The following is a 25,610-nucleotide window of genomic DNA, read 5'->3' as shown; positions in this document are numbered from 1 at the left end:
TTAGACCTTAAAGTGAGAAGATACTGCTCCCAGCCTCCCTGTGGAGATGGACTAGTCCCATCCTTGCTGTTGATCCATAAATTTTTGAAAATGGAATTGTTTTAGTGGGCTTTCCCTTGAGCCTACAGTATGTTGATGTCATCTTTCATTTTTGATTACTTATGTTGCTTGTAGTTTTCTTTGAAGTGATAGCTTTTTTATGGTTGTTATTTGTTCATTTCTGTCTGTTTGAAATGAGACCAAGGATCTTTTAGCTTGTTCTCTTTATAGTCAGTAACCATCAAGAGTCATGCTGAATGTACTGGAACATCGTAACATTCTATGTGTGCACCCTTGGAGATAGTTACCTTTTGAAATGTCATAAATAAATGGAGAGTGACAAAACAAAAACCAAACCAACAGAAAAAGCACTAGAATTGTCTGGAAGAACTAAATGCTGAAATTCTCCCCAAAATCTCACATTCTCTTGGGATTTTATTAGATTGAAACTCTATGAAGAGAAAACCTTGCCCAGGATAAAACTTAAAAGATAAGCCTTAAATGGTTATTACTAATTCCAAGTTCACAAGTAATTTTGAATTATTGCCTTTCCTTAATAATTATATATGTTATATATATATAATTCTATTAAGATTTTAATAGAGGCATATATAAATAACACAAACTAATATTTAGAATAAGGAAATGAAGTAAAAAAAGCAAGACAAAAAGAAAAAGATGAAAATGTAGGAAAAAAGGAGAGAAAAATAAAGAAATCACTTCTGGTTTTCTTTACAGGTAGTTATAAAAATAAATTTGCCTCTTACTTTATGGTTACAACATGAATTTTGTTTTTTCTATAATCTAGGTTTTTTTTTCCTAATCATCAAAACCATACATCAAAGTTTCCCAGCCTTGACAACTTCAAGATTCGTGGACTTCAACTCCCAGAATTTCCCAGCCAGCATGAGGAATTCTGGGAGTTGAAGTCCAAAGTCTTAAAGTTGCCAAGGTTGGAAAATCCTGCCATATATCATAAATTCATTTTTTTCTGTTTCACACGAAAAGCCCAAAATGGGATTTGAGTCAGCAATAAACTTTTGCAATGTCTTTTCTCTGACCAGTGAATGGATCTTCACAATCCATTCCTCCATTCTCAGTAATGTTTAATCTCTCCACCTTTGTGCATAATTACCAGAAGCTTCTTCCTAAATGATTTAGTAGATTGGGTCAATTCAGGTTGGAGCAGGTGGACCTGCACATATGCAGGTGCCAAACCATAAAAGGCTTTATAGGTCAAAACCAGCACTGTAAATTATATTCAAGAGCCAACTGGATAGTCCATGCCAGATGGCTTTCCCTGCTGAGCTGCTCTAAGAGAAGTTCTCTAATTTCAGCTCCCCCAAAATGCTGCTTCTTTCCAAGTTTAAATGCTTTTTATTACCAACTCTGCTACATCAAGAATTTCCACAGTCCAATAGCTTAAAGTCTGCTACTTCCCATCAGGTCAGAAGGCATAGGCAATTACTGCTGCAATAAAATACAAATCACAGACACTTTTTCTGAAATTGAACCAGGCAGGTTAGATGCCTGTAGATATATTATAGCACTTTTTAATTGACTGTCATCTTTATTCATCATTTTTTTTGGTAATAGTCTAATCCAAAATAAGAAAATACAGTTGGCCAATTGGGCTGCAAAGTCTAGATTAAATAGCATCAAAAGTAACCTGGTCCTATGTCATGAAGGCTTTAAAGGTGATAAGCTTGAATTGCGCCTGGAAGAAGCCAATGCAGCTCACACAACAGAGATGTAACTAGGTGCATCCAGCACTGGGTACATCACTGCTTTGTGGACCAATTATAACTTCTGAGTGGTCTTCAAGGCCTGTCCATGTAAAGCACAAACCTGAATTCCAACCATTTCATTTCATTTTATTTCATTTTATTATATTTATACCCCGCCCTTCTCCCGTAGGACTCAGGGCGGCTTACAGCCAGTTAAAAACAGTTTAATACAATACAATACAAAGTTTTAAAAAATCATTAAAAATAAATATATAAATCGGCCGCTTCTACTAAAATTTGGCTAAAACCAATTTAAAATACCCCTAGGCCAGTCCTGCCCGCTGAAACAACCAGGTCTTAAGGGCGCGGCGGAAGGAGGGGAGATCCGGAAGTAGTGACCAAGGCATAAGTGACCATGAGCAAGACCTCCACATCCAGGAAAGGGCACAATTGCTGCACAGATGAATCTGTTTAAGAGCCACAATAGATACTGCTGCTACTTGCTCTGTGAACTGCAGCTTTGAATATAGAAGGTATCCCAAATTGTGCACCAGTTCAGTCTGGGGGGAGGAGGGCCACCCCATTTAGAGTCAAACATGACACATCACCAGACTCTGGGAACCAAACTCCAAAGCTTGCCAGAGTTGAGTTGGTCAGTTCCTTTCCTCCATATTCTCACAGCATCCAGGCACTGGGCCAGCACCACAACCAGCATCAACTGTCTCGCCCAAGGTGGGAATATGTAATTGAAATCAGTATACTGGTCCAGAAATACACCAACATATCCAAGAAGGCCAGGACAGCATCTTCATCCTGAGTACCCCCACCCCAAAAATAAAATAATAATAATAATATCTGCAACATAACACCCCGGACTTAACAATTGTCAATAAGAAAGACAAAAAAGTCTGGATAGTGGATGTGGCAGTGCCTGGAGACAGCAGAATAGACGAGAAAGAACTGGAGAAGATAACAAAATACAAAGACCTACAAATAGAAATAGAAAGACTGTGGCAAAAGCAAGCAAGGGTAGTACCAATAGGAATAGGTGCCCTGGGTGCAATCCCAAAACAACTGGAGCACCACTTGAACCCCACTGGCATTGACAAATTCGCCATTAGTCAATTGCAAATGGCGGCCTTACTAGGAACTGTTTCCATCCTGCGACGATATCTGTAATACCATCAAACATCTACATCTGTCTATCCCAGGTCCTTGGTAAGGACTCGATAAATAGACAAAAATGCCAAATCCAGTCTGAACATCTGGCTGACTGTGCAATGATTAATAATAATAATAATAATAATAATAATAATAATAATAATAATAATAATAATAATAATAATAACAATAATAATAATAATGATGATGATGATGATGATGATGATGATGATGATGTTGGAAGAAACCTTGGAGGTCATCTAGTCCAACCCTCTGCTAGGCAGGAATCAGTCCTATCTCAGTAATGTAACATGGCCTAAATACAGGCTGAAAAAGATCCAGTTAATATGCTTCATCCAGGGTGCTCCGTAACGGAACACCAACCATTCTTTTGAGGCTTGATGGAAGTTGTCCAATACTATTTGCCCAAGAATACCCTCTTGAAAAGGGAGCACACTATCACTTCCTTCAAAGCAAGCAGTACCATCTCATTCTACAAAGAGGTATTTATCACTGCTTGGACTCATCCACATGCTCCCTCCAGGGAGACCTTAACCAATCATGAAGGCAAATGGCCAAACTCACAACTGTTAGGACCTCATCTCCTTAGGAAAACAGGCCCAGTCAGAATCCAATTCTAAACGAAGTCAAACACTTCATAGCAGCCCTCAAGGATTCCCCCAACTTCTCCTTACCTAGGAGCAGGGCTTTTTTTGTCATAGAACACCCAGAACGGAGTTCCGGCACCTTTTTTGGATGGAACCTTATATGGTAGGCAAGGCAGGTTGTATGTGACATGTGTGAGTTCCGGCACCTTTTTTTTTTTTTTTTTTTTTTACAAAAAAAGCAATGCTAGGAGGGACCTAGTCACCAAATTAGGATTGTTGGTGGCTCTCTGCAGATTCAATAAAGAGGTAGAAATCGGCATTGCTGCCCTTATCACCACAGATAAGTCATATGCTTGGTCAACTTCGCCAATTCCTATCTTAATTAGTGAACTAAGGTGACTAATAAGATAATATTATATTTCAGAAATAAGCTTTTATTTTTAAAAGTATGATGTAACTGGGAAATTTCAAATTTGTTTTATACATCCAATATAGTGGCAAATAGAAATATTCAAAAAAATTGTTTCAAATTTCAAATTTTGTTTCATAATTCTTGCTATAAGATGCGATTCAATATTTATTTATTCCTCATAGTTATATCCAACATTTCCTCCAGAAACTCAAAAATAATATTCACAACACTTCTTCCCATTTTTCTTCAAAACAACTTTATGTAGAAGCTTGGATTAAAAGACAGTGACTGATCCAAAATCATCTAGTCAGCTTCATTGAGAAAGCATTTGCACATCATTTTTTACAATCCTACATTCAACCAAGTTTCTTGATTCAATTAGCACTTTAATCCATAAACCATAGCTGCCAATCTTTTTATTAAACATGATCAACAGTAGAAACTAAGTTTAAAGATGTAACTTACAGACTGAATCCATAGCTAGTGCTTGATATTTATAGTTGCTCCTAGTATTTGGGGGCATGGGGGGGAAGAGATGTTCTTCTCAGCCAGAAAATCAAAATCTGTCTATTTCCAAAATATTTAGGTCATGTATATAGGTTCCTTAGTTTCAGACAGAGCGTAAGCAATAAATAGAGTAATAAATTAAATTTAAACAAAACAAAATAATATCAGTAAAAAGCAAATGGAATTTTGGTCATTGGCTGTAGCAAAAAATAATTTAGAAGATTTTTTTTTCAGAAAGTGTGCAAATGCAGGACCTCTGTACTAATTAAAGCAATTATATCCTTTTTAGACTATGTAAATCTGTTTTAATGCAATGCCTAATGCAACTATTAAAGCAACTGCATCTTCTTTTAGACAGACACAAAATCCTGAAAAAAGACATAGCTAACTTTAATGAGTGACAATGTGGTTCGTTGCTGCTTGTGTGAGTTTGATACATTTCTTCTGAATCATGTTCAAAGCATGCACATTCATTTTGAAATCAGTTGTGGTTGGAATTAACTAGATATTTTCAGACGTATAAAATATACTTTCGTTTGGAGGTAGGTAGTATCCTTTCTGGACAGCTTATTGTATTTTTCCCAGGCACATTCCTACATGGGTGGCTTCGGGATTGTGGCAATTACAATTATTTCAACCTTTCCATTGGACATTAAAGTAGATGATCTCTGCTTAAGAAACAACTGTCATTTTCCAGCTGTCCTTACTCACCCTAAAGCAATTAGTAACATTAAATGGCACAAGCACAGATTAGTATCGAAGAAGGAATCTCCATGTGTCATGTGGAATTAGGAATATGTGTCTCTGTCTGTGTCTCCCTGTAATCCTAATGATTCAGCACTGTTTTTCCTAGGCTCATACAAAAGGAATAGGACAACCATTTCAAACTCTAGTGAGACAGAATGTTTTGTAACCAGGCTTCTAAAACAGATTTCAGTAATGTGTTTCAAAATTATATCATGTCTAGCCCTTTTAACAGAACTGCACAGATAATACTTGCAAAGCATGTAGATGTAGACATGAAGCATCTCTTTTCTTCTTTTCAGAAATAGTCTAACAGCAAAATCTCCCATGATGGAACTGTAGATTTAAAGCAACAGTTATTTTATACAAATACAGTGAAAAATAGCAAATCATGTAAACTTATGATCTGGTATAGCAAAATCTGAATATTGGAACAGTTTTAAAATTATATTTTGTTAAAGACCAATAGCACTAGCACTAAGAAGCAAAATGTTTATATGTTAGCAATGATTTTTAAATGACACTTTTTAGAATGGGATATAACCATATGTATTATGCAATACAGTTGTGTTTTCTATATATACTATTGTAACTTCATCTTTGAAAAGCAAATAAGGAGGCCAAAAAGAAGTATGACTGTATTGGAAACTGGCAGAGTTTGTTAGATTTCTGATTTTGCTTCTTCATAGGATAGCAAAAATATTGCAATGAGAGATGTACACAATGTTCTGGCAGATTATTGTAAAATAGTGCTGCTCACAGGTTTTTTGTATGCCTATCATTTGCTGGATTAGAGGATCAGAACTGGGCAAAGCTATGCTCAAATCCTCACTAAATTACACACTTTCCAGGATGATTTTGGATAAATCTCTGTGGATATAATGTACAGGATTGTTAGAAAGAAAAAAAAGTGCCATTCTTTGCAAAAAAAAAAAAAAGGTAGAATAGAAATAAAAGTCATTTAAACTTCTGAAAGGATACTTCCAGTCAAAAAAATGTTTAAAAAAGCACTACTTCAAAGCTACTTTGTGAAGCAGGGGTGCCCACAGGAGGGTAAGTCATGGTAAAGATCACCAGACTGCAATCAAAGCTTTTGTCTTCTTTTTGGATGTGTTGCATAACTTATGTGTGTTGTAGAACTTTTATCTCATTGTTGCAGTCACTATCTTATTATTTTTTATCACACTCTGAGGACACCCATCTTTTGAAGCTGTGTGGCCCCTTCACTTTTAAAAGCAAAACCTGGCCTGACTCCTCTCCAGCTTTTCTACCCTACATGGCAAGTTCTGCAAATACATTATGATGGTTAAAATTACAGGAGAGTTACAGTAAAGACTTCGGAAAGCTATATCACTTTTTGGGGTAGGGAGTCAAAGGGTTTTTCTTTGACTTTCTCCATAATGCTTTTTCATCTTCCTGCTCTAACATTTTCTAGCTTCAATATTTGATTCTTCTTAATTTGTTGGTGATAGGAAGGTTGGCTAGTTGCTGCCAGATGGTTTAAATCCATACTCATTCATAGGGGTTAATTCAGTGATTCTTTACCATGCTGCCTATTCTCCCACCTGTGATGTTCAAGATCACAATAAATGAGAGAACACCCCCCCCCCTGTAAACCATCAAAAGAAATTGAAGATTTCTTTTGGAGTTTTCAGTTATTGTGACCGTGAAGACCACAGGCTGAAGCATTGTGTCTAAGATGACCAGAGTGATATGAAATTGTACAATTGGCAAAGGACCTTGTTGAGAATTTGTAAATATGGACAGTGTCTAGACATTCCTTCAAGATCAGCCATGAAGGGAAAGCTCACCAACTGCACAGGCAGTCTGTCCAAGATACAACGGGTCTCAGCCCTATGAATTCTTACAACGGGTCTCAGCCCTATGGATTCTTCTGGGAAAACTTGACATTGGCTTTGTTACAGACATTTCTAGTCCTTTCTCTTTCCAGCAGTGTTTCTTAGCAGCTTGAAGTTGCCCAATAATAGCTGGGGAATTCTCAGAGTTGCAGTCCACACATCTTCAAATTGCCAAGGTTGATGCAGCATTGCCAGCAAGTGAAAGCAGGTTTCTCTCGAGCCTTTGTGTTTTCACACATCTGTGAAGGCTCAGTCTCACCAGCAGTTACAACTCGACGTAGGGGGTGCGAGCTGGCACATATGAATCAGTCAACCTGTCTTGCCAAGGCAGCTGTGCCGAGTGGCAGCGCGCAGCCTAACGCCACTTCTGAATCTGCCACCCTCTTCTGAAGAACCCCGCAGCGTCCCTGCAGTTCTGGGGGACCGGTTGGAAAGCGGCGGGGGACATCTTCACGCGGCTTTTCCTGGGTGGTCCCTAACTCTTTCTCTTTAAACGAAACCGAGTGCCAGAACTCATAAATGAAGATCTAAATCGAAGCCACCGGCAGGTCAGGTCTGGAGGGCCGACACCTCCCCGAGGCGGGAGGCGGTTTTGGAAAAGAAAAACGCCGCTTCAGCCCAGCTGAAGGAAAGGCCGCCCCTTCTCTCTCAAGGGCTCCGCCGGGTCGCTCAATGTCGAGACGAGGGAAGGGGATGAAGGGGCGGAGCCGGGCGGGGCGGAGCCTTCACCAGCAGAGGGCGCGGAGCGGTAGGCTTCGGCTTTTTTTTCTCTCTCCGCCCCTCTCGGTCGGTGCCAAAGGAAGCGGCGCTTGCCGGCTTGGCCAATGCCAGGAGCGGCACAGGGCAGTGAAGCGCTGCTGAAGGGCGGGAAGGACCAGCCGCCGCCGCCGCCTCCACCTCCTCCTCCTCTCACTGTTCTCAGGGAGCCTGCTCGCCTGGCTGGCTCGTTCTCTTTTCCTCCGCCGGCGGCTCGAGAGGAGCCGGACAGGCTGGAGCGCTCTCCTGGGCGCCGGACCGTGCCATGGAGGGCAACAAGCCGAGTGCCTCGCCCGGCAGCCGGGACGAGAGCAGCCCCAGCACCAATGCCTGCTCCCAGGCAAAGGCGGGTGCGGAGAAGGCGCTGAGCAGCCCGAGCGCCGGCGGGAGCCTTAAGGAGCATGGCAATTCGGTGTGTTTCAAAGTGGAGGGCAACGGCGGCGCCGAGGAACCGGCGGGGGGCTTCGACAGTGCCGACGGCGCGCGGCGCCAGTACGGCTTCATGCAGCGGCAGTTCACTTCCATGCTGCAGCCCGGGGTCAACAAATTCTCCCTCCGCATGTTCGGCAGCCAGAAAGCCGTGGAGAAGGAGCAGGAAAGGGTTAAAACTGCAGGATTCTGGATCATCCATCCGTACAGCGACTTCAGGTGAGGGGCGCTTGGTTGGGCGGCAGGAAGAGACCGGGTTTGCAACTGGTGAGGTTGAGCAGGCACGAGCCAACTCTGGGCAAGCCAAATCCAACTGGAAGGGGCGTATTTGCTCATTTGAAAGTGCCAGCCGGATGCTGGGTGCTGTCAAACAATGTCTGGATGTCAGACGTAGAAGTGGGCACCCTGAGTTGGTAACTTGGGAGAGAGGAGGAGGCATAGAATGAAATGTTTCTGTCTATCACCTTATTCAGCATTGTCTGTCTCTCTTCAGCCCCACTCCAATAATTTGATATCCCTGCTGGTGAGAATTGTGAAAAAAATGCTGGGACTTCTGCTAAAGGCACATCCTGTTTTCTTTCTTTCTTTCTTTTTAAAAATCTCAGAGAGCTAGTTAGTCTTCATCCCTGGCAAAGTTTTCTTCATCAGAACTCATTCCTGTCAGAAGAAAGACCATCCAAGAAACTTGAGGCGAAGGATGAGGGCCATGAAAATTACAGAGCTTTTTCCTACCTTTTTCCATGTCTTATCTCTTCCCACAAAAACAAGAATCAATTTTCATTTTTTGGAAAACACATGCCAGTCTTGTCCGTAATCTAAATACGCTCCCAGCACACTTATTCTGTTATTTTAAAATTGCATCTCATCTATCCTCTGAGACATTAACGTGGTGGAAGTGAAGCAGGTTCTCTATCATTTCCTGTCTACAGTAATTCTCTAAGGTAGGCTGAATATTTGTTGGCCCCAAATCATGCAGTAGTGGCTTTTTCCCAGGTAAATTGCTTACCTCGGGAACTAAGTGTATTCATTTATTTATTCATTCCTGGGTTTACGTGGAAATACGTTGATCCATGAATGTAACTTAACAGGTTAGGTTCACATATAGCCCCTAATTTACAAATAAATACATTTCAAGATCAAATTTATCATTAACCAAGCACAGACTATGTAAAAGCAGAAAATGGAATTTTTAGCTGATTTGGTTAAGCAAGTTGGGAGAATTTAACCACCGAATTCCTTGTTGAATGGAGACTTGAATGTGGATTTTTCTGATTCCAATTCATGTTCTCAACCAGTGATGACACTCGCTCTCAGAATGCTACCATAACCTTTGGGATTTGAACTGGCAAGCTGGCTCATTTGCATCGTTTTCAGTCCCAGTGGAACAGACTATTCTTAAGCACCTGACAAGAAGCTAATTTTTTCTTCCTATCAGCTTCAAAATATGTTGCTGAAACAGATAATGCGATTCACCTAGCCTTGCTTTAAGGGGAAAAAAACCAATACCTTTTAAAAAAATTCCATGTATTTATTTTATTTTATATCTTGCCTTCTATTCAAGAATTGAAGCAAAAGTATGTATTGCTTCCCACCATTTTACTTTCACAAGAAGCCTACAAAGTTGATTATTCTGGCAGGTGATGACTTGTCCAAGGTCATCCTATGAGCTTTATTCCTGAGACAGTATTTGACCTCAGGTTTCATTAGTCTCAGTCTGCTAATGTAACCATTGTATAATATTATTTCTTATGACCTTCAGTTTTGAAGGCTAGATGGTTTGGGGTTTTAAAAATCTCCCTTTTCTTCTTAACAAGTAAAATTATTTCACTGATTTTTTCCCCAATGTATTTTTACGGATATTTTTAATCCATCCCATTCATTCATCCAATATTAATATTAGACCCTGCATTTAAAAAAAACCTTTCACAGTGAAAGCAAGGAGGGTGAAGTATGACTTTACTGTCATCCCCATTTTCCAATAGGGCTGCTCCTTACTTTATCTTCTCTGAAAAGTATTCATTCTCTGAAGTGAAAAGCCAGTGGTTGCTGGCACACTTATTGTATGGCATTAGAAAGTTGATAGGTGCTGTTTTTCAACAAACCAAGAACCACTAATGTCTAAAAACTATAGATATCCCTTTAATTCATTGTTGTAACAAGTAATCATTTCCCCTCCAGCTGACCAAAGAGGACAAACAAATATACACTTTTCTTTTGAAAAGTGAGAAAAAAAGTATTTACATGTAACTCTTTGAGTGATTCCAAAATTAGAAACAATGTGATTGACCTTGACTGTAGCCCTATGCAAAATGCTCTTTTCTGAGCACAGAAAGTTGGGGAGGGAGGAGAGGGAAGCCACTTTGGTGCATTTGACATTTGCATTAAATTTTGATTCAAGGCCATTTAAATAATTTCCCCCCTAATCAATCCAGAAAATCAAATGGAATTGACTCAGTTTTCTGAATAGATTGAAATAATTAGATTAGTAATTTGAATTAAATCAATTATTTTGTTTGGGTTGGAGTTGATCTGTATACCCCAAATACATATGTTAAACATAATATCTGAAAAGTGTTTTACATGGGTAAATACCTAGAACATTAACTGACTGCTTATTTTATATATTTAGTCATTCGTTTCTTTATATCAACATAGCTTCTCTGGACTGCTTAAAAAAAGCAAGAATGTGATAGAGTGCAACAGTTAAAATTGTACAAGTAATCCAATCTTCTTCAAGATATATAGGCAAGCACATACAATATTCTGTGCTTTATAGAGTACAATTTTACACATACAATTAGGCTCCGCATATATAGGCAAGTGTGAAAGACATGAATCTCTAATCATCAGAACATATTTGGGACACTCTAACAAAATAGCTGTAATGGTTCAGATAACCAATTTTTAAAAAGATTACCATGGGTAAAACTGATGATGTAATTTCTCAAATAGATAAAATAATCTTTATTGTCATTTTTTACTGTGAGCACACTGGCCCACATTAAAAATGAAATTCTGTTGCCTGCTCTCAAAGTGTATATCTACCCATACACATACATAACACACATATATATGTGCTATATACATATACACACACACACATGCACACACATCACACACACACACACACACATATATATATGTGTGTGTGTGTGTGTGTATGAGTGTGTGTATGGGTGTGTATATGTATATAGCATGTATATATGTGTATTATGTATATATTAATCACTGTCTATTTTGAATACATAGCGGAAAGAGGAAACTTGAGAGATCACAAGGTTGATTCTATATGGATGTTGTGTAGCTCCTTAGCATATTCTGTATTGTTTTCTGGAAAGGTGAGCACTCTTACAAAATTTTGGTTTCTAGCTAACAACTACATTATTTTTTAAGAATGCCACTTGGACTCAAAAATATTCTCCTTGAGGAGAATGTTTTGCTTTTTGATATGCTAGCTTCTTATTTTTAAGAATTAAAAGAACTTTAATTAGATCAATTGGCTGACAGTAATGGTGGGCACCAAAGAAAGTTCCAGTGGTTGTAGGCATCAGTCTGGGGATCCAGGGCTTAACTGAGTTGTGTGGGTATCAGTCACATCAAGAGGCCACGGTCATCTAATAAATATAATATTTACCCAATACATCTCTGAGTTCTTCATTAATCTTTGAATCTTTCTTTCTGATAAATGACAAAAGAAGGCATCAAAATTAGGAAATCAGAAATGTCCCAGAAAATCAGATTAAGATAGATATATATATTAGTTTAGAAATGTGTGCTGTTTTTGCTCTGAAAAATCAAACCTCTATCCCTGAGTCTCACTGCTTTGTGAGAAATTTGGAAAGACATATATACGGTCTTGGTCGAATCATGCACCATTGAATAGCTTATGCTGATCTGTGCATAAAATTGCTTTTGTATGATAATACATGCATGTTTAGCTGCCTTCCTCAATACTTTGGACACAGGCTATTATCAGCATGATAAAAAATCAGGATTTTGCAGGGAAGAAAAAGAAGAGCATGGATTGAGGGCAACTGGGATTTTGAATAATAATTTTTGGATAGAATGGATTTTGTCCTTATTAATTTACCTGCTGCTACAAACCAGAGAGTAATGCCTTTTAAGACACACAGTATTAGTTTGCATTGAGGTCTGTCAGAGGGGAGAAATATTAGAATCTTTAACTGGTAGCTATCCAAGGTGTTGAATAATAGGGCTTTTGGAAATCCCATCTTTAACCTTGGAATGTACTGCCCTTGTCCTTTCAACCACTGTATTTGTTGCTGTGCATAATATACACATTTAATTTCCCTCTTAGACATATGGAAGAGGGAAGGGAAAAGAAATTTATATAGTGGTGACCTTCTGAGATCAACCATTAACAGATTAGCATGGTCTTCCACATTTATTTAAAAGCTATATAGACCAAGTGGCATTTTAGCACAGTACAGAATAAACAGTGTATCTTTCATTAATGTCACTTTATTCAACCATATAAAGAAAATGCTAATTCTATTTACTGATGCTAATTCTTATAAGCACTAAATGAGAGGTAACGATTATATATCTTAGTATCCTAAAATGTGCAGATATGTTTGGAAGTAGCATTGTAGCATTGGTGCACAAAAAATTGAACTTAATTTATTTAAAACATTTTGTAGTAAATCTTGGGTTGTTTGTGGATGCTGTAAAAATATATATTTGTATAATTTCTCGCTGGCTATTTCAAACTTTTAGAAATCTTTGGCAGTGCTGTCAGTTCATACAATATAAAATAGTTTTCTCAGTTTGAAGGAAAAGCTTTCAATAGAAGAGAATATGTGAAACAGAGAGTTGAATAGTGGGTAATGAAATGTGTGCAAGCAAGCAGTAGAACACCAAGGACCCTGTAAGGAAAAGCTTGTTTGAAATTCACATTTTAGACAAATACAAGATAAACCTTTATTCACAAGCTTAAACACAAGCAGAGGCTCTTATGGATGGTTGTGATAATTGGGTGTTGGCAGAATCTGACTAGTCCACAGAGCTGTTCCATCATTGGAGAACAGCCTCAAAGTAAAATATGTGAAAGGAAGAGGATATCAAATGTCTAACATGACTCAGTTTTTCATTTCAAAGTCAATTAATTTTAAATACAAAATGGAAGATTAAAATATTTATTTCTCCTTGTAATAAATATGGATTCAGCAATCTTCCACAAACTTTTTCTGATCAATGATGGTTAGCTTGATTATATTTATGTATATGTGAGTTTAGGTAATGCATCACATTAAAGGATCCCTGCTGAATCCATATATCAGCCTGTTCAGTCCTTTTTCTGCATGAATTTCCTTGCATTTATTGAATGCAATTTGTTGAACAACCTTAAATTTCACGTTGTGAAAACATGACTCTCACTACTCAAATTATCTATCCTGTACTTGATTTTTAATATTTTGTCATGCCCTCATTAGTTCCAGGAGAGGGAGCTCCAATTACTGTAGGTTCTGTGGGATCCTTGATGCTCTCTGGTCTTGGTGGTTTTTTTGGCAACATTTCATTACCAAACTCGGTAATATCATTAGATGATGTTACCTAGTTTGGTAATGAAACATCTGCAAGAAAATCACGAAGCTCAGAGAGCACCAATGATCCTGCAGTTCAGTCCTGAATTATAAATATTCTCTTCTGTTGGTTCTGTAATTTCTCCTACTATGAAAAGAATTTCATCCCTCTAATTTGGTTGCATATTTTGTACTCCTTCTAGCTTTCTAATGTCCTTTTTAAATTGTGTTGACCAGAACTTGCATATATTGTTCTGCTGTTATAAACAACAAAATAAACTCAAGTATACATAGAAATACCCACACATATAACCATGAGTATTATACTGGGATTGAGATAAAAAAATCAGAATCTTTTTTGGTGTGTATACAAATGTTTAGGAAACTTGGATACTTACATGAACTTAATGTTATATTAAGTTGTAATTAAGTTATATTAAGTTGTAATTAAGATGTAATGCTGTACAGATTTTTTGAAACTCAACTCAGAAATCCATGTGTGCATTTGTGAGTGTGTATATATGTATGTGTGTGTGTGTGTACACACACACACACACACACACATGAATGTATGCAAATCTATCTTAGGATTGCCTCTCCAATTAAAGACAATCCTAATGATTGCCCAACATTTTCTCCATGATGATCTGTCCCTAGCTTCTTTCTACAAATGGCGCAACTATCATCAATCTCTCTCAGTCCTTCATTAATTGAATTATTAAATAAAACAAATCCTATGAAATAAAACACTTTTTACAAGATTCAGTGATATTCCATTTGCATGGGCCATCCATTCTGTCTCAAATATATAAATTAGTGTTCACACACAAAAAATACACAACAAACACGAACACCTTCCGCTCTTTTCTTCCAGAACAAGCATTAGAAGAGAGGAAGACAAATACTCAATAGAGATGGGGTAGGAGGAAAGAGTTCCTGCATTAAGGAAGAAAAAAAGAGAAAAAAAAGGTGGATGGAGATGGAGAAGAGACCATGGAAGTAGGAATTACAAGAAAAAAGAGTTAAGCGTTTTTAGCATTCTGAATAAAGAGTTAAATTCTCAAGTAAACATTGCCATCCAAGTAGGAATTAATTTTCAAAGCTTTTCAGATGCATTTGCAGCTCAGATTAATTCTTTTGTTTTCAACAGCTATTATTATCAGCAGACATAAGATGTCAATTTCTTCAATTAATAAGTAATTATTTGAGGGAAACAATTAGTATTAAGCAAGAGCTATACTACATCGCAATATTTCTCAACTTTGAAAATTTTAAGATGTGTGGACTTCAACTCCCAAAATACACAAGCCAATTAATTGAAAAATTCTGGAAGTTGAAGTTCATACATCTTGAAGTTGCCAAGGTTGAGAAATAACTGCTGCATTAAATTGTATAGTGTATAGTATAGTATACAGTGCTATCTATTGTCAATACATTCAGTAATATTATAATGCTAACTATTTCATGATAATATTACGGCTAATGGGTGTTTTTTTAGTTGACAATAAATGAATTAAGTGCTGATAATTTATAATTTATATTTATTTATACCCCACCTTTATTATTTTTACAAACAACTTAAAGTGGCAAACATATCTAACATACCTTCCTCCTCCTATTTTTCCAACAACAATAATCCTGCGAGGTGCGTTGGACTAAGAGAGTGTGATTGGCCCAAAGTCACTCAGCTGGCTAAGGCAGAACCTGAACTCAAGGTCTCCTGTTTTATAACATGGTGCTTTAACCACTAGACCAAATTGGCTCTAATCAGTGCTTTTTTTCTAAAAAAAAAAAAAAAAGGTGCCGGAACTCACACACGTCATACAACCCGCCTTGCCTACCCTACAAGGTTCCATCCAAAAAAGGTGCCAGAACTCTGTTCTGGGCGTTCTATGAGAAAAAAAGCCCTGGCTCTAATTAATCCATATAACTAGTTCTGACACATTTATTATTTTTGTCCAGCTCTTAACTAGTTTTCTGTTACCTAAGTTTTAATTTACCTTCAAAACAGAAAAATAGAGGGTTAAGGAAGGCATATCCTGAAGTCTTCTGGATGTTTTAGACTACATTTTCTACAACTTGCCACACTAGATGAAGCTATTGGAGTGGAATTCCAAAACAATTGGGGAACAGCAGGAAAGACAGTGAGAATAGTGAAAGACTGAGGGATTCATTGTGCATCTAAGAAGTGGGGAATCAAGAACATAAGAAAGAATTGGTCTGTCTCTGAAAATGAAGTTAAAAAGGCATTAATACCTATCACTGATGTACTAGTTGTTCTGCTTTTTTGTTGTATTATTGTGCTTCTTACTCCTGAGATGGTATAGTTCAGGCACATGTGTTTCATGCAGAAAATTTCAGATTGGATTTCTAGATTCGCTTTCTAGATTGGATCTACCATTTCTAGATTGGATTGTGCTATCAGATCTGAGTTGAAAAAGTGTGGCTGGCCATTAGATGGCAACTGAGAGATACATTCTGCATTAAATTTAACAATACCGTTCATTAGCAGTTACTAGACAACTTGCTTATAGAAGACATGGAATAATTTTTCAAGGCCAGACTGAATTCAGTGATGTTGGCAAATAGCTCTAATAGATAAGCTGGCCAAAAGCAACAACAACAAAATGGTAGAGAGGGAATGGGAGAGGGAGAGGGAGGGAGAGAACAGCCAAAGATGATTTTTCAAGAGTTTGGTATAGATTTATTGAGCATACAGAGAGTACTACAGTTTATATCCTCCTTCTAAAGACAAGGTCTATGGTCAGATATTCATTAGTTTTAAAAGAATCACTAAGCAATGCATTATTCTATACTATTGATTGCTATATTTAACATACTAGGAAGTTCTATTGTATAAAAACAACATTTAGCAAATTGTAGTATGCACTTAAATTTTAAACAATAAAAAAGAAAAAAAAGTGATACAAACATTATGCAATTCATGCATAAGGTTCTGAATGCATAAAATGGATAGATGTATAATTGAAAAGCCTTGAAAAGATGCACTTAATACAGAGAGAGAGAGAGAGAGAAAGAGAGAGAGGGAGAGAGAGAGAGAGAGAGAGAGAGAGAGAGAGAGAGAGAGAGAGAGAGAGTGCAGAGAGGAGATATTTTCTTTAATAATGGTATGTGGTCATTAGGACAAGGAGAATAGGCTACTCTGATGGGAATTAAGTTCTAATTAGCAAACCATTATGTAAGCAACATGATAAACCTTTGTCTTCTTAGCCACGGTTGTGACATTCAGGCTATGCACTTGAGATTTCTTCCTGACAGCTTTTATTTCATAATCCACTTGTGGTACTGATATGATATACCTGAAGCTTCCTTCTCACAGCAGCAATGTTGCCCTTGTAACCTCTAAAGGTATTTTAATTTCAGATGGAGTAGCAAGTTGAGTGGTCAAACTGATTTGTCTTGTACTGTGTTTGAAATGTGGTAGGCAAGGCTCCCATATTGAAGGGCCATTCACTTAGGCAAATAGCTGTCTATACTCGCAATCTGTAGAAAATAAAATAAAGGTTTTTAGGCTTGGTACCGTGTCATATCCAGGATATGAAAGCATTTCTTAATCTTGGTGATCAAATATCATTTTAAAAATAGATGCAAGAGCTATTATACTGTACATTACATACTCATCAAGCTGTTTCTTTTCAGATCAAGTAATGTTATGCAAGAGAGCCAGATTGGTGTGATGAGGCATCAAGCTAGAAACTGGGAGACCCCGAGTTCCAGCCCCATTTTAATCATGAAGCCAGACTTTTGGCCAGTCACACTCTGTCAGCCTTAGGAAACGGGCAATGACAAACCATTTCTGAAAAACCTTGCCAAGAAAACTGCAGGGGTTGGTCCACAGAGTCACCAGAAGGCAATGCTGACTTGAAGGCACACACACAACAATGTTCTGCAAACTTTAGCAAAAGAATAAAAAGTAGCAATCAAATAAATTAAAATCAGGAAATAAAAGAAAGAAGAAATGAATTTTAAATATATATAGTTTACAGTAATATTGTTTGCTATATTTTTCTTATTACTTCCATCGTGGCTATACATGTTTCTCCTTTCAGCTTCAAATTACATAATAAGGAAAAATGTGATAATTTGGGATATAAATTTAAGAATTTGGGGGTCAGAGAAAACATTTTTCCCTTGCTAACTTTTTCTGTTTTTCTTCTTCAAGTTCTTTAGTACAATTTTCTCAGGCTTAGAAGAAGAAATAAAAAAAAAATTCATCCGTAATTTTCAGTTTATTTTCTAGAAGTTTCCATTTCTATTACCAGCTTATATATGTTGTTTAAGAATTATCTTGTTAAACCCATGCTCGTTTTTTAGTATTCTGTTTTTCTCACCTCTGAGTGACATAATTATTTGTAAGATGGCATTTCCCTTTATAACTGCTAAATCTTGATTACTTAAGTATACTGGCAGATAATTGTTCTAGGGAAAAAATTCCAGTGAATCAAGGCGTAAAGCACCCTATAGTTTATGCTATGTACCCGCAAAGAGGTTTAAAACAGTTCAAAAGAACTTTGAAGTCCATAAGCCAAATCATTTTGTGAGTGTATAAATAGAATAAGCATTTCATGAAAGAAAAGGAAAGACATACGGCTTTTCCTCTCTGACAATGATAACGGGAGTATGCATTTTCTCTTTACTACATTAAAAGTTTGGAGCTCCTTTCATTTGTGAAATTATTTTTAAATGTCATTTCAGGAAATAACAAAAGTGAACCATAGTTAAATCAACTATCTGACTAGCCTAGAATTTTCAGTCAACATGCCATTATCAGGACATTCTGGAAATAAATGTCTGGATTACTTAGACTGCAGCAAGTTGAGAAAGACTGATATAATGCAGTATTTAGCAAGCAAAATATTTAAGAGCAAAATGGTGGTATTTCCTTTGTATGTTATAACTTAATTTAGAAAACCCTTCTTCCATCTGTCTGCCCTTCTTTGTTTTTCTAGATGTAATTGTTTTCAAGAAGTCATCTGCAATTAACATTTGTAGAATACATTGATTAGTATTCTGCTACAAAGTGACCCTGATCTTGCTTTAATTGTTTGAAAACTTACAGATATAAATGTCTCAATAATGGAATTACAGTGACAATATAATAATCATTTTAAGGACTGCAGCCTTTTAGCCCCGTTATTATTTAGAAATAGAAGACTCTTCTGTTGAGCATGTATCTCTTCTAATACTATGACACCAAGACATAGGTGCAATCATGGAAAAGAAAGAACATTCTACTAAAAATAAGGCTGTATTTCTTAAATGCAAAAAAACCCCAAAACATTTTCTTAGATTTGCAGCAAACTTCTCAGCAAGCCTTCCAGAGCTGTATTTACCATAGTTAACTTGACAATGTCTCAAATCTGTGAAAGGCAATCTTGTTATATATTTATGAGGAATGGATTAAAAGTGAAGAGAGAATTTGATGGCTGAATAAATGGTCCTGCATACCATGTTTGTTAGACTATGAGCATTCTCTGCTTGTGCATCAATGACACACCAAGTAAAGGTACTTTGCAAATTTAAAGGCAACAGTGATAGTGTTCTAGTTTTTTTATTGTTAAATTTGTTTCATCTGTGAAATTAGTGCTTCTAGTAACAGAACAGATAAAGGTTACATTTGAAAAAAAAGAAATTTCCATTGTATTCATCTTTAGCAACATAGAAATCTGCCTTGTATTAGCTCAGACTTTTGTTCATTTGATGTATAGAATTAAAAGCATACGAGAAAAAAAGGGACAACAACCTAAGTGATGGACAGTAATCCCCTAGCGCACCCTGCCACACACAATTCAGAAACCATTGCCAAACAATACCCCCAAAATCCTATATAGCAAAATGATTCAAAATAATACCATGACTGATGGTAATAAAAGGTCAGGAGAGCTTTACAATTTTGTTTTGAGCACAAATTGTCCATTGTCTATTTTAGGTAGCACCAGTTTCTCACATTCATTTTAGGACAATATCTGGTTGTTATTCTCTCTGACTCTACATGCAAATGTGTTTTCCATTGTTGGCATTCTGTGGTTCCTATGTAGCCTGGGCTTTGTTATTCACAATAACTTCTTTAGTAATATAATGTAGTAATGTTCTCAATCTTATTCCAATTTTCTTGCAGCCATTTCATAAAGTCTTCCCACATTTCTCTAAAATGAATTTTACAGATTATGGCTCTCTCTCTATAGGTAGTATTTCTGAGTTGCCACATTACATACAAATGAATCAAAATTCACAAAAATCCACTGAAGACCATAAAAAAATACTTAGTGTTGCAATTCAGTAATAAGACTATTCACCCAATATTGAATTTTATTTGGCTGCCTAAGATTTTTCAGATAAATGCTTAACCTACTTTTGATTTAAAGAAAAATGAGTACAGGAGACAACTTGCTAATTGTCAAAAAGCTTTTCAGCAGTCTATTTCTCTAATTCTATTTTCACCAGAGATGGAATTTCAATTTTGGAATTCATGGCCCATAAAGTGCTAATTCCTACCTAGAGGATTTATTCTAGACATGTCAAATCAAATTAACGACACACAAAAACACATTCACACATGTACATGTATATTGTCATTGGTGACACTAAAGAGTCAGTGGGCTTTCTTAAAGATATGTTAACAGGCATGATTTTAAGTAGAGGTAAGAATAAATATTTTCATATGCATAGGTCCATCAGAAATTGGGTCCTGATCCTAATGTGTACAGTTTTTATGCTTGGATAAAGGTTTTTCATATCAAATTAAATTATCATAAATGTTTACATGCTATTGTGGCATATTTTAGAGCCAAATCAATGCATGCAGTTTTTAAGTTGCAAACAGTAAATTGCAGAAATATGTCAAAGGGAAAGTAAGTATTTTTTCCATTCTCCTTTTCAGAGTTTTGATAATAAATTTCCTTTGAAAATATTAGTAAAATGTATTGATTATTTAGAACATGGAAGCTATAGTTCATTGCTAAAGGAAGACCTGAATTTATGTTTTACTATACCTTCTGTAAAGGAAGTCGGAGATTACATTTTTCTTTTATGTTTTTGTTTCTTTTTATAATTCTTATTTTTTCCAATTCTGCCTTGTATCTCTTTTTTTTCTATTTTTTTCTGTTTGACCATTTGTTTTAGTTACTTTTTTATTTTTATGTTTTATAAAAAAGTTAAAGTTATATTAACAAAGAAAATATAAATATTTAGTATTAATTATAACTGTGACTTGGTGCCAGTGGGACTTAGTCTCCTTTAAAAAACACACCAGAGGACAGATTTCTGAGAAAAAAAAGGGAAGGATTCCTTTTTTTTAGATACTTCTTAGTTGAATGTGAGCTTCTATGGATTAGCTGTGATTCATATTGCCCATTAATGTTGCAAGATCAAGATTACTGTAAGGAATTTCAAATGAAATCAATTGATACTGATTTTTGAATTAATCCTTAAAAAGGATCTGTGAACATGCAAGCACTTTAAATCTCATCTGACACTTTCAAATTGATTCAATGACACATGATTCAGTTTAACACTCTGAACAACTTAGGTTTCATTCAATATTTCATAATCATTACATTGATAGAAACCTACTTGAATTACATGCTTTGAATATTTGCATAATTCTATGAAAAGCTGTATCAATAATGAAGAAACATTTTTATACAATACTTGTTTAAAACACATTTCAGTCATCATAAAGTTTGTATTGATGAATGTAATTTCATAATTGTCCACATATTTTTAAACAGTTGATTTATGGTTGGTAAGTTAATAGTCAACAGTCCAAGTCAAAGACGATTGTTTATTTCTATCTGCATCTGTTCAATGTCTTATTGAATAGTTGTCATATTATCAATAACCTCAACTAGAGAATATGAGTCAATAAACTATAACACAGTAAAACAAAGGAATGCAATAGTTGACCCAAATTTTACATGTTAAATGCTGCTGGATTAGATTAGACAAAATGCCTACTTCATTCATGTTGTGTGAAGAACGGATATCAACAGAAAGTTTATTAGCAAAATATGAATGTAAAATTTGTTTTTTTTGCAATTTTAAAAAAAGATTCTTAGTTAAAATAAATAGCAAAGATCATTTTATATGGACATTTTCATAATTACAATCATCAATACAAATTTTATCTATGATGACTAAAATTGTAAAGTATTACTTTATCTGCAGCATTAATTCTTGAAATGCTGCCGAGATCCAGATAGGCCCCATGTTCATTTTCAGAAAATAAAAATGGTGTATCGCTGAAGCCAAGAGCTTTATTTAAAACCACCTGCTTCACACAAAAAGGCAAAGGAAAGCTGTATCTTGAGGCCAGATGAGATGACAGGAACAACTTCACCAGTTTACTTGCTGGTAAATGAATGACTTGTGACTGATATATCCACCATTCTAGCTATTATATGAAATCGCCCATGATATAATCTCAGAAGTCCTGAAGTGCCTCGTCTTCTACCATATAACCATCACTGTTCAAAGTTATTTATAAGTTTATTTCCCATAATGCCATCAATTCTGATGCTGTAATTCCTTCCCTGCAATTATTTAGCATAGTATTACAATTTCGGTCTTTCTTGGACTGGTAAAGATGCCCTTGAACTCAGCTGGATTTCTGGTAATTCTATAGACATATCCATAGAGTTTTCTTTCAAATGGTATGGAAATGGTTTGCCATTGTGCTATTTTCTAGTCTAGTCTAGAACCTGGAATTTACAAGTGTTCTGCCATCAAGTACAAAGAAGGACTGATGCCTGCAAAACCATAGAACTCAGACATGGTTAACTAGTGCTGCAATCTGCAGTTACATCAGTATAAGGCGGAAGAATTATCTGCCATCCTTCTGCTGTTAAGGCCTAGTGTTTCTTTCAAACTTAGTATTTCTTTCATACCAAAAGTTTCCTCTGTACACTTGTGTCTGAGAGTCAGTTTGGTCTAATAGTTAAGGCACCAGGTCAGAAGCTGGAGACTATGAGTTCAAGTTCTGCCTTAGCCATGAAAGTCAGCTGGGTGACTTTTGGACTTTTGTTGTTGTGGGGAAAATAGGAAGAGGAAGATGTGTTGTATATGTTTTCTGCCTTCAGGTATTTGTAAAAATAATAAAGGTGGAATAAAAATGAATAAAACTTAACAAGACTTAGGTGTTCCTATTAAAATGAGGCAGAAGAATAATTTCTTCTCTGTAGAGAGTTGATTTTCTAGATACTGGCTTGTGAGGATAAAACATGCTTTGCTTATCAAGTCATTGACAGAATTACTAGCTGTCAATCAGGGAATTTTAATCAGTTTGCTAAGGATTCAAGATGCTATTCTGATTTATAACTATCTTTTTTTAAAAAAAGTCCAATTATGCGTATTTCTGCATAATCCTGCACAGTGCTTAGCATTTTGATTGCTGTGTTATAATGATCTAAGTCTATATTTTTAATTTGGAGGGGGGGGTGAGATTTGCATGAAATTGCATGAATATATTCCATAATAAATTTAAATTTAAAACAGCTGGTGAACTCATAAGAACTGCTTTTCAATCCCTTGAGTTACAAGTGGAAAACAAATAGGGATTAAAATGGTGTTTATTTGTGAATGATAATACCAAAGTTTTGACTCCTGCATAAGGCTGCATTTTTGATAGACCATAGTTCATTCTTACCTTTTTTTCTTAAGATTGTAACACAACTGCATTTATTGCATTTGTTATTTTAGGTTCAAAGTCTGTCAGACTGCTTTGGTGTTAGAAACAGATTGTTTATGTTTTTTTAAATCTTCATTATGATTTCTGGCAATAGTAACTCATACTTGATCACCACATAGATCAGGGCTTTTCAACCTTTTCACCCATTGTACCACTTTCAGAATATAGCAATATCCAAGTACCACCGGACACCTAGCAAGGTGTCAAAAACTTGATGACCCCCCCCAAAAGGAAAAAGTGATGAAGTACAGGTAGTCCTTAACTTACAACAGTTCGCTTAGTGACTGTTCGAAGTTACAATGGCAGTGAAAAAAGTGCCCCCCAAGCCACAGCCGAGCAAGATACCTGGCTGCCCACCTGGCAGCACTCTTCCTCCTGTCCGAAGTTTTCATTGTTGTGAGCATTTCTGTTGAGGATTGGCAGTGGGGGGTGTTTGGTTTTTATTCCCCCCCCCCGTCTGCTGGGTGGTTGCAGCAGGTTTTGGTCACTTCACATGACCCTGGGACACTGTGACCATCATAAATATGAATCAGTTGCCAAGCATCTGAATGTAAATCACAAGACTCTGGAGATGCTGCAGCATTCCAGCTGATCGGTGTTTCTTCTGGGCTCAGCAGAAGCGCTAGGATCAGCGCCGAGCTCCAGCTGGAGACTGGCGCTGATCCTGGCGCTTCCACTGAGCCCTGACAGCCCTGCAGCTCCAGCCATCTCTCGCTCAGGCTTGTGCGGTGCTGCCACCAGTTCAGCTGATTCCCCTCCCCCACTACCACTTTTCTAGGATGGTCGCGTACCACCTGCCAGGTGCCAATGTACCACAGGTGGTACCCATACCACTGGTTGAAAAGCCTTGACATAGATTACTGTAACATCCCTTAAGTGGGGCTGTTTATGGAGAAAATTCAGAAGTTACAGGGGTACAGAACATAGCAGCCAAACTGTTGATGGGTAGCCATAGAATTGCAATGTAAGACAATCCTAAAATTGATGCCCTGGTTAGCTGGGTGGTAAATCAGTAACAATACTGAATATCTTAGTAATTAAACACAACCACAAATAACACATCAATATAAGAATAATAGCACAATAATAATGGAAGGCAAATAACAAGTAGATATACATGAGTAGTCATTTCTAAGGTTCAAAGGCCTCCTGAAAAAAATACTTGTGGTAATATTTGTGTTTCTGAATTTAAGAAGGTTAAGGCCTAATTGCATGCCTGAAGACTCTGGTAAGTAAGTAAGTAAGTAAGTAAGTAAGTAAGTAAGTAAGTAAGTAAGTAAGGGAGAGGAGAGGAGAGGAGAGGAGAGGAAGCCTTTGAGAGGTAGTTAACATATGTTGTTGGTGCTTTAAAAATGAAGTACTTTATAGATAATCTATGATATACCAAAAATAGAAAAAGAGGTCAGAATACAAGGCTCTCAACTTGAATCTGAGACCCAAATTACTGAAAAATGTATACAGTAAGCTAGAAACCAGGAGACTATGAGATGATGTTCTGCCTTAGGCATGAAAGCTGGTTGGGTGACTTTGGGACAAATAGTCTCTCAATTCACAATATTAGTCTCTGGTGACAAGCACTCAGGCTGCAACCAATGGATCTACACTCAGTTGATCTGAAAAAAAAAACCAGATCTTCCACTTGTGTGAAAATGCTAGGAAGAAAAAAAAACTGTTTTAAATCAATGTGCGCATGTGCGTGATGGCGGACCTACTGCTTTCGGCTCCGTAGTCTCCGCGGGGTCCTCAGCGGAGATGGGGGAGCCTTGAAAGGTCCGGGGGTGCTCGCCGGCCGGAGTTTGGAAGGAGGAGAGGGTCGGCGAGCGAAGAAGACGTGTCGGACCGCGGGACCACCTGGGCGGAGCCGTGAGCGGAGAGCGGAGCAGCCGAGCGGAGAGGCCTGGCAGAGAAGTCGGAGAGGCCGGGCGAGTAGAGCGGAGCCGGGCGGCCGGGGAAGTCGGCGGCCGGTCGTCTCGGGGCCTGGCGGCCGGGAAAATCGGCGGCCGGTCGACTCGGGGCTTAGCGGCCGGGAGGGTTGGCGGCCGGCCGACTCGGGGCCTGGCGACCGGGAGTATCGGTGGCCGGAGGACTTGGGGCCTGGCGGCTGGGAAAATCGCCGACC

General features: G+C 37.3%; 1 protein-coding gene across 1 annotated transcript in view; it reads left to right on the top strand.

The window, feature by feature from the left end:
* The first annotated feature begins 8,078 nt into the window (after positions 1 to 8,078).
* Positions 8,079 to 25,610, top strand: part of HCN1 (hyperpolarization activated cyclic nucleotide gated potassium channel 1) — a 164,392-nt gene continuing 146,860 nt past the window's right edge. The window contains exon 1 of the mRNA XM_015819907.1: positions 8,079 to 8,461. Coding sequence (XP_015675393.1) covers positions 8,079 to 8,461 — 383 coding nt within the window. The remainder of the gene's footprint in view (positions 8,462 to 25,610) is intronic.

The sequence above is a fragment of the Protobothrops mucrosquamatus genome, unplaced genomic scaffold, assembly GCF_001527695.2.
Source record: "Protobothrops mucrosquamatus isolate PMUCROS unplaced genomic scaffold, P.Mucros_1.0 scaffold1017, whole genome shotgun sequence".
In the NCBI taxonomy this organism is placed as follows: domain Eukaryota; kingdom Metazoa; phylum Chordata; class Lepidosauria; order Squamata; family Viperidae; genus Protobothrops; species Protobothrops mucrosquamatus.
This window is presented reverse-complemented; position numbering and strand designations above follow the sequence as displayed.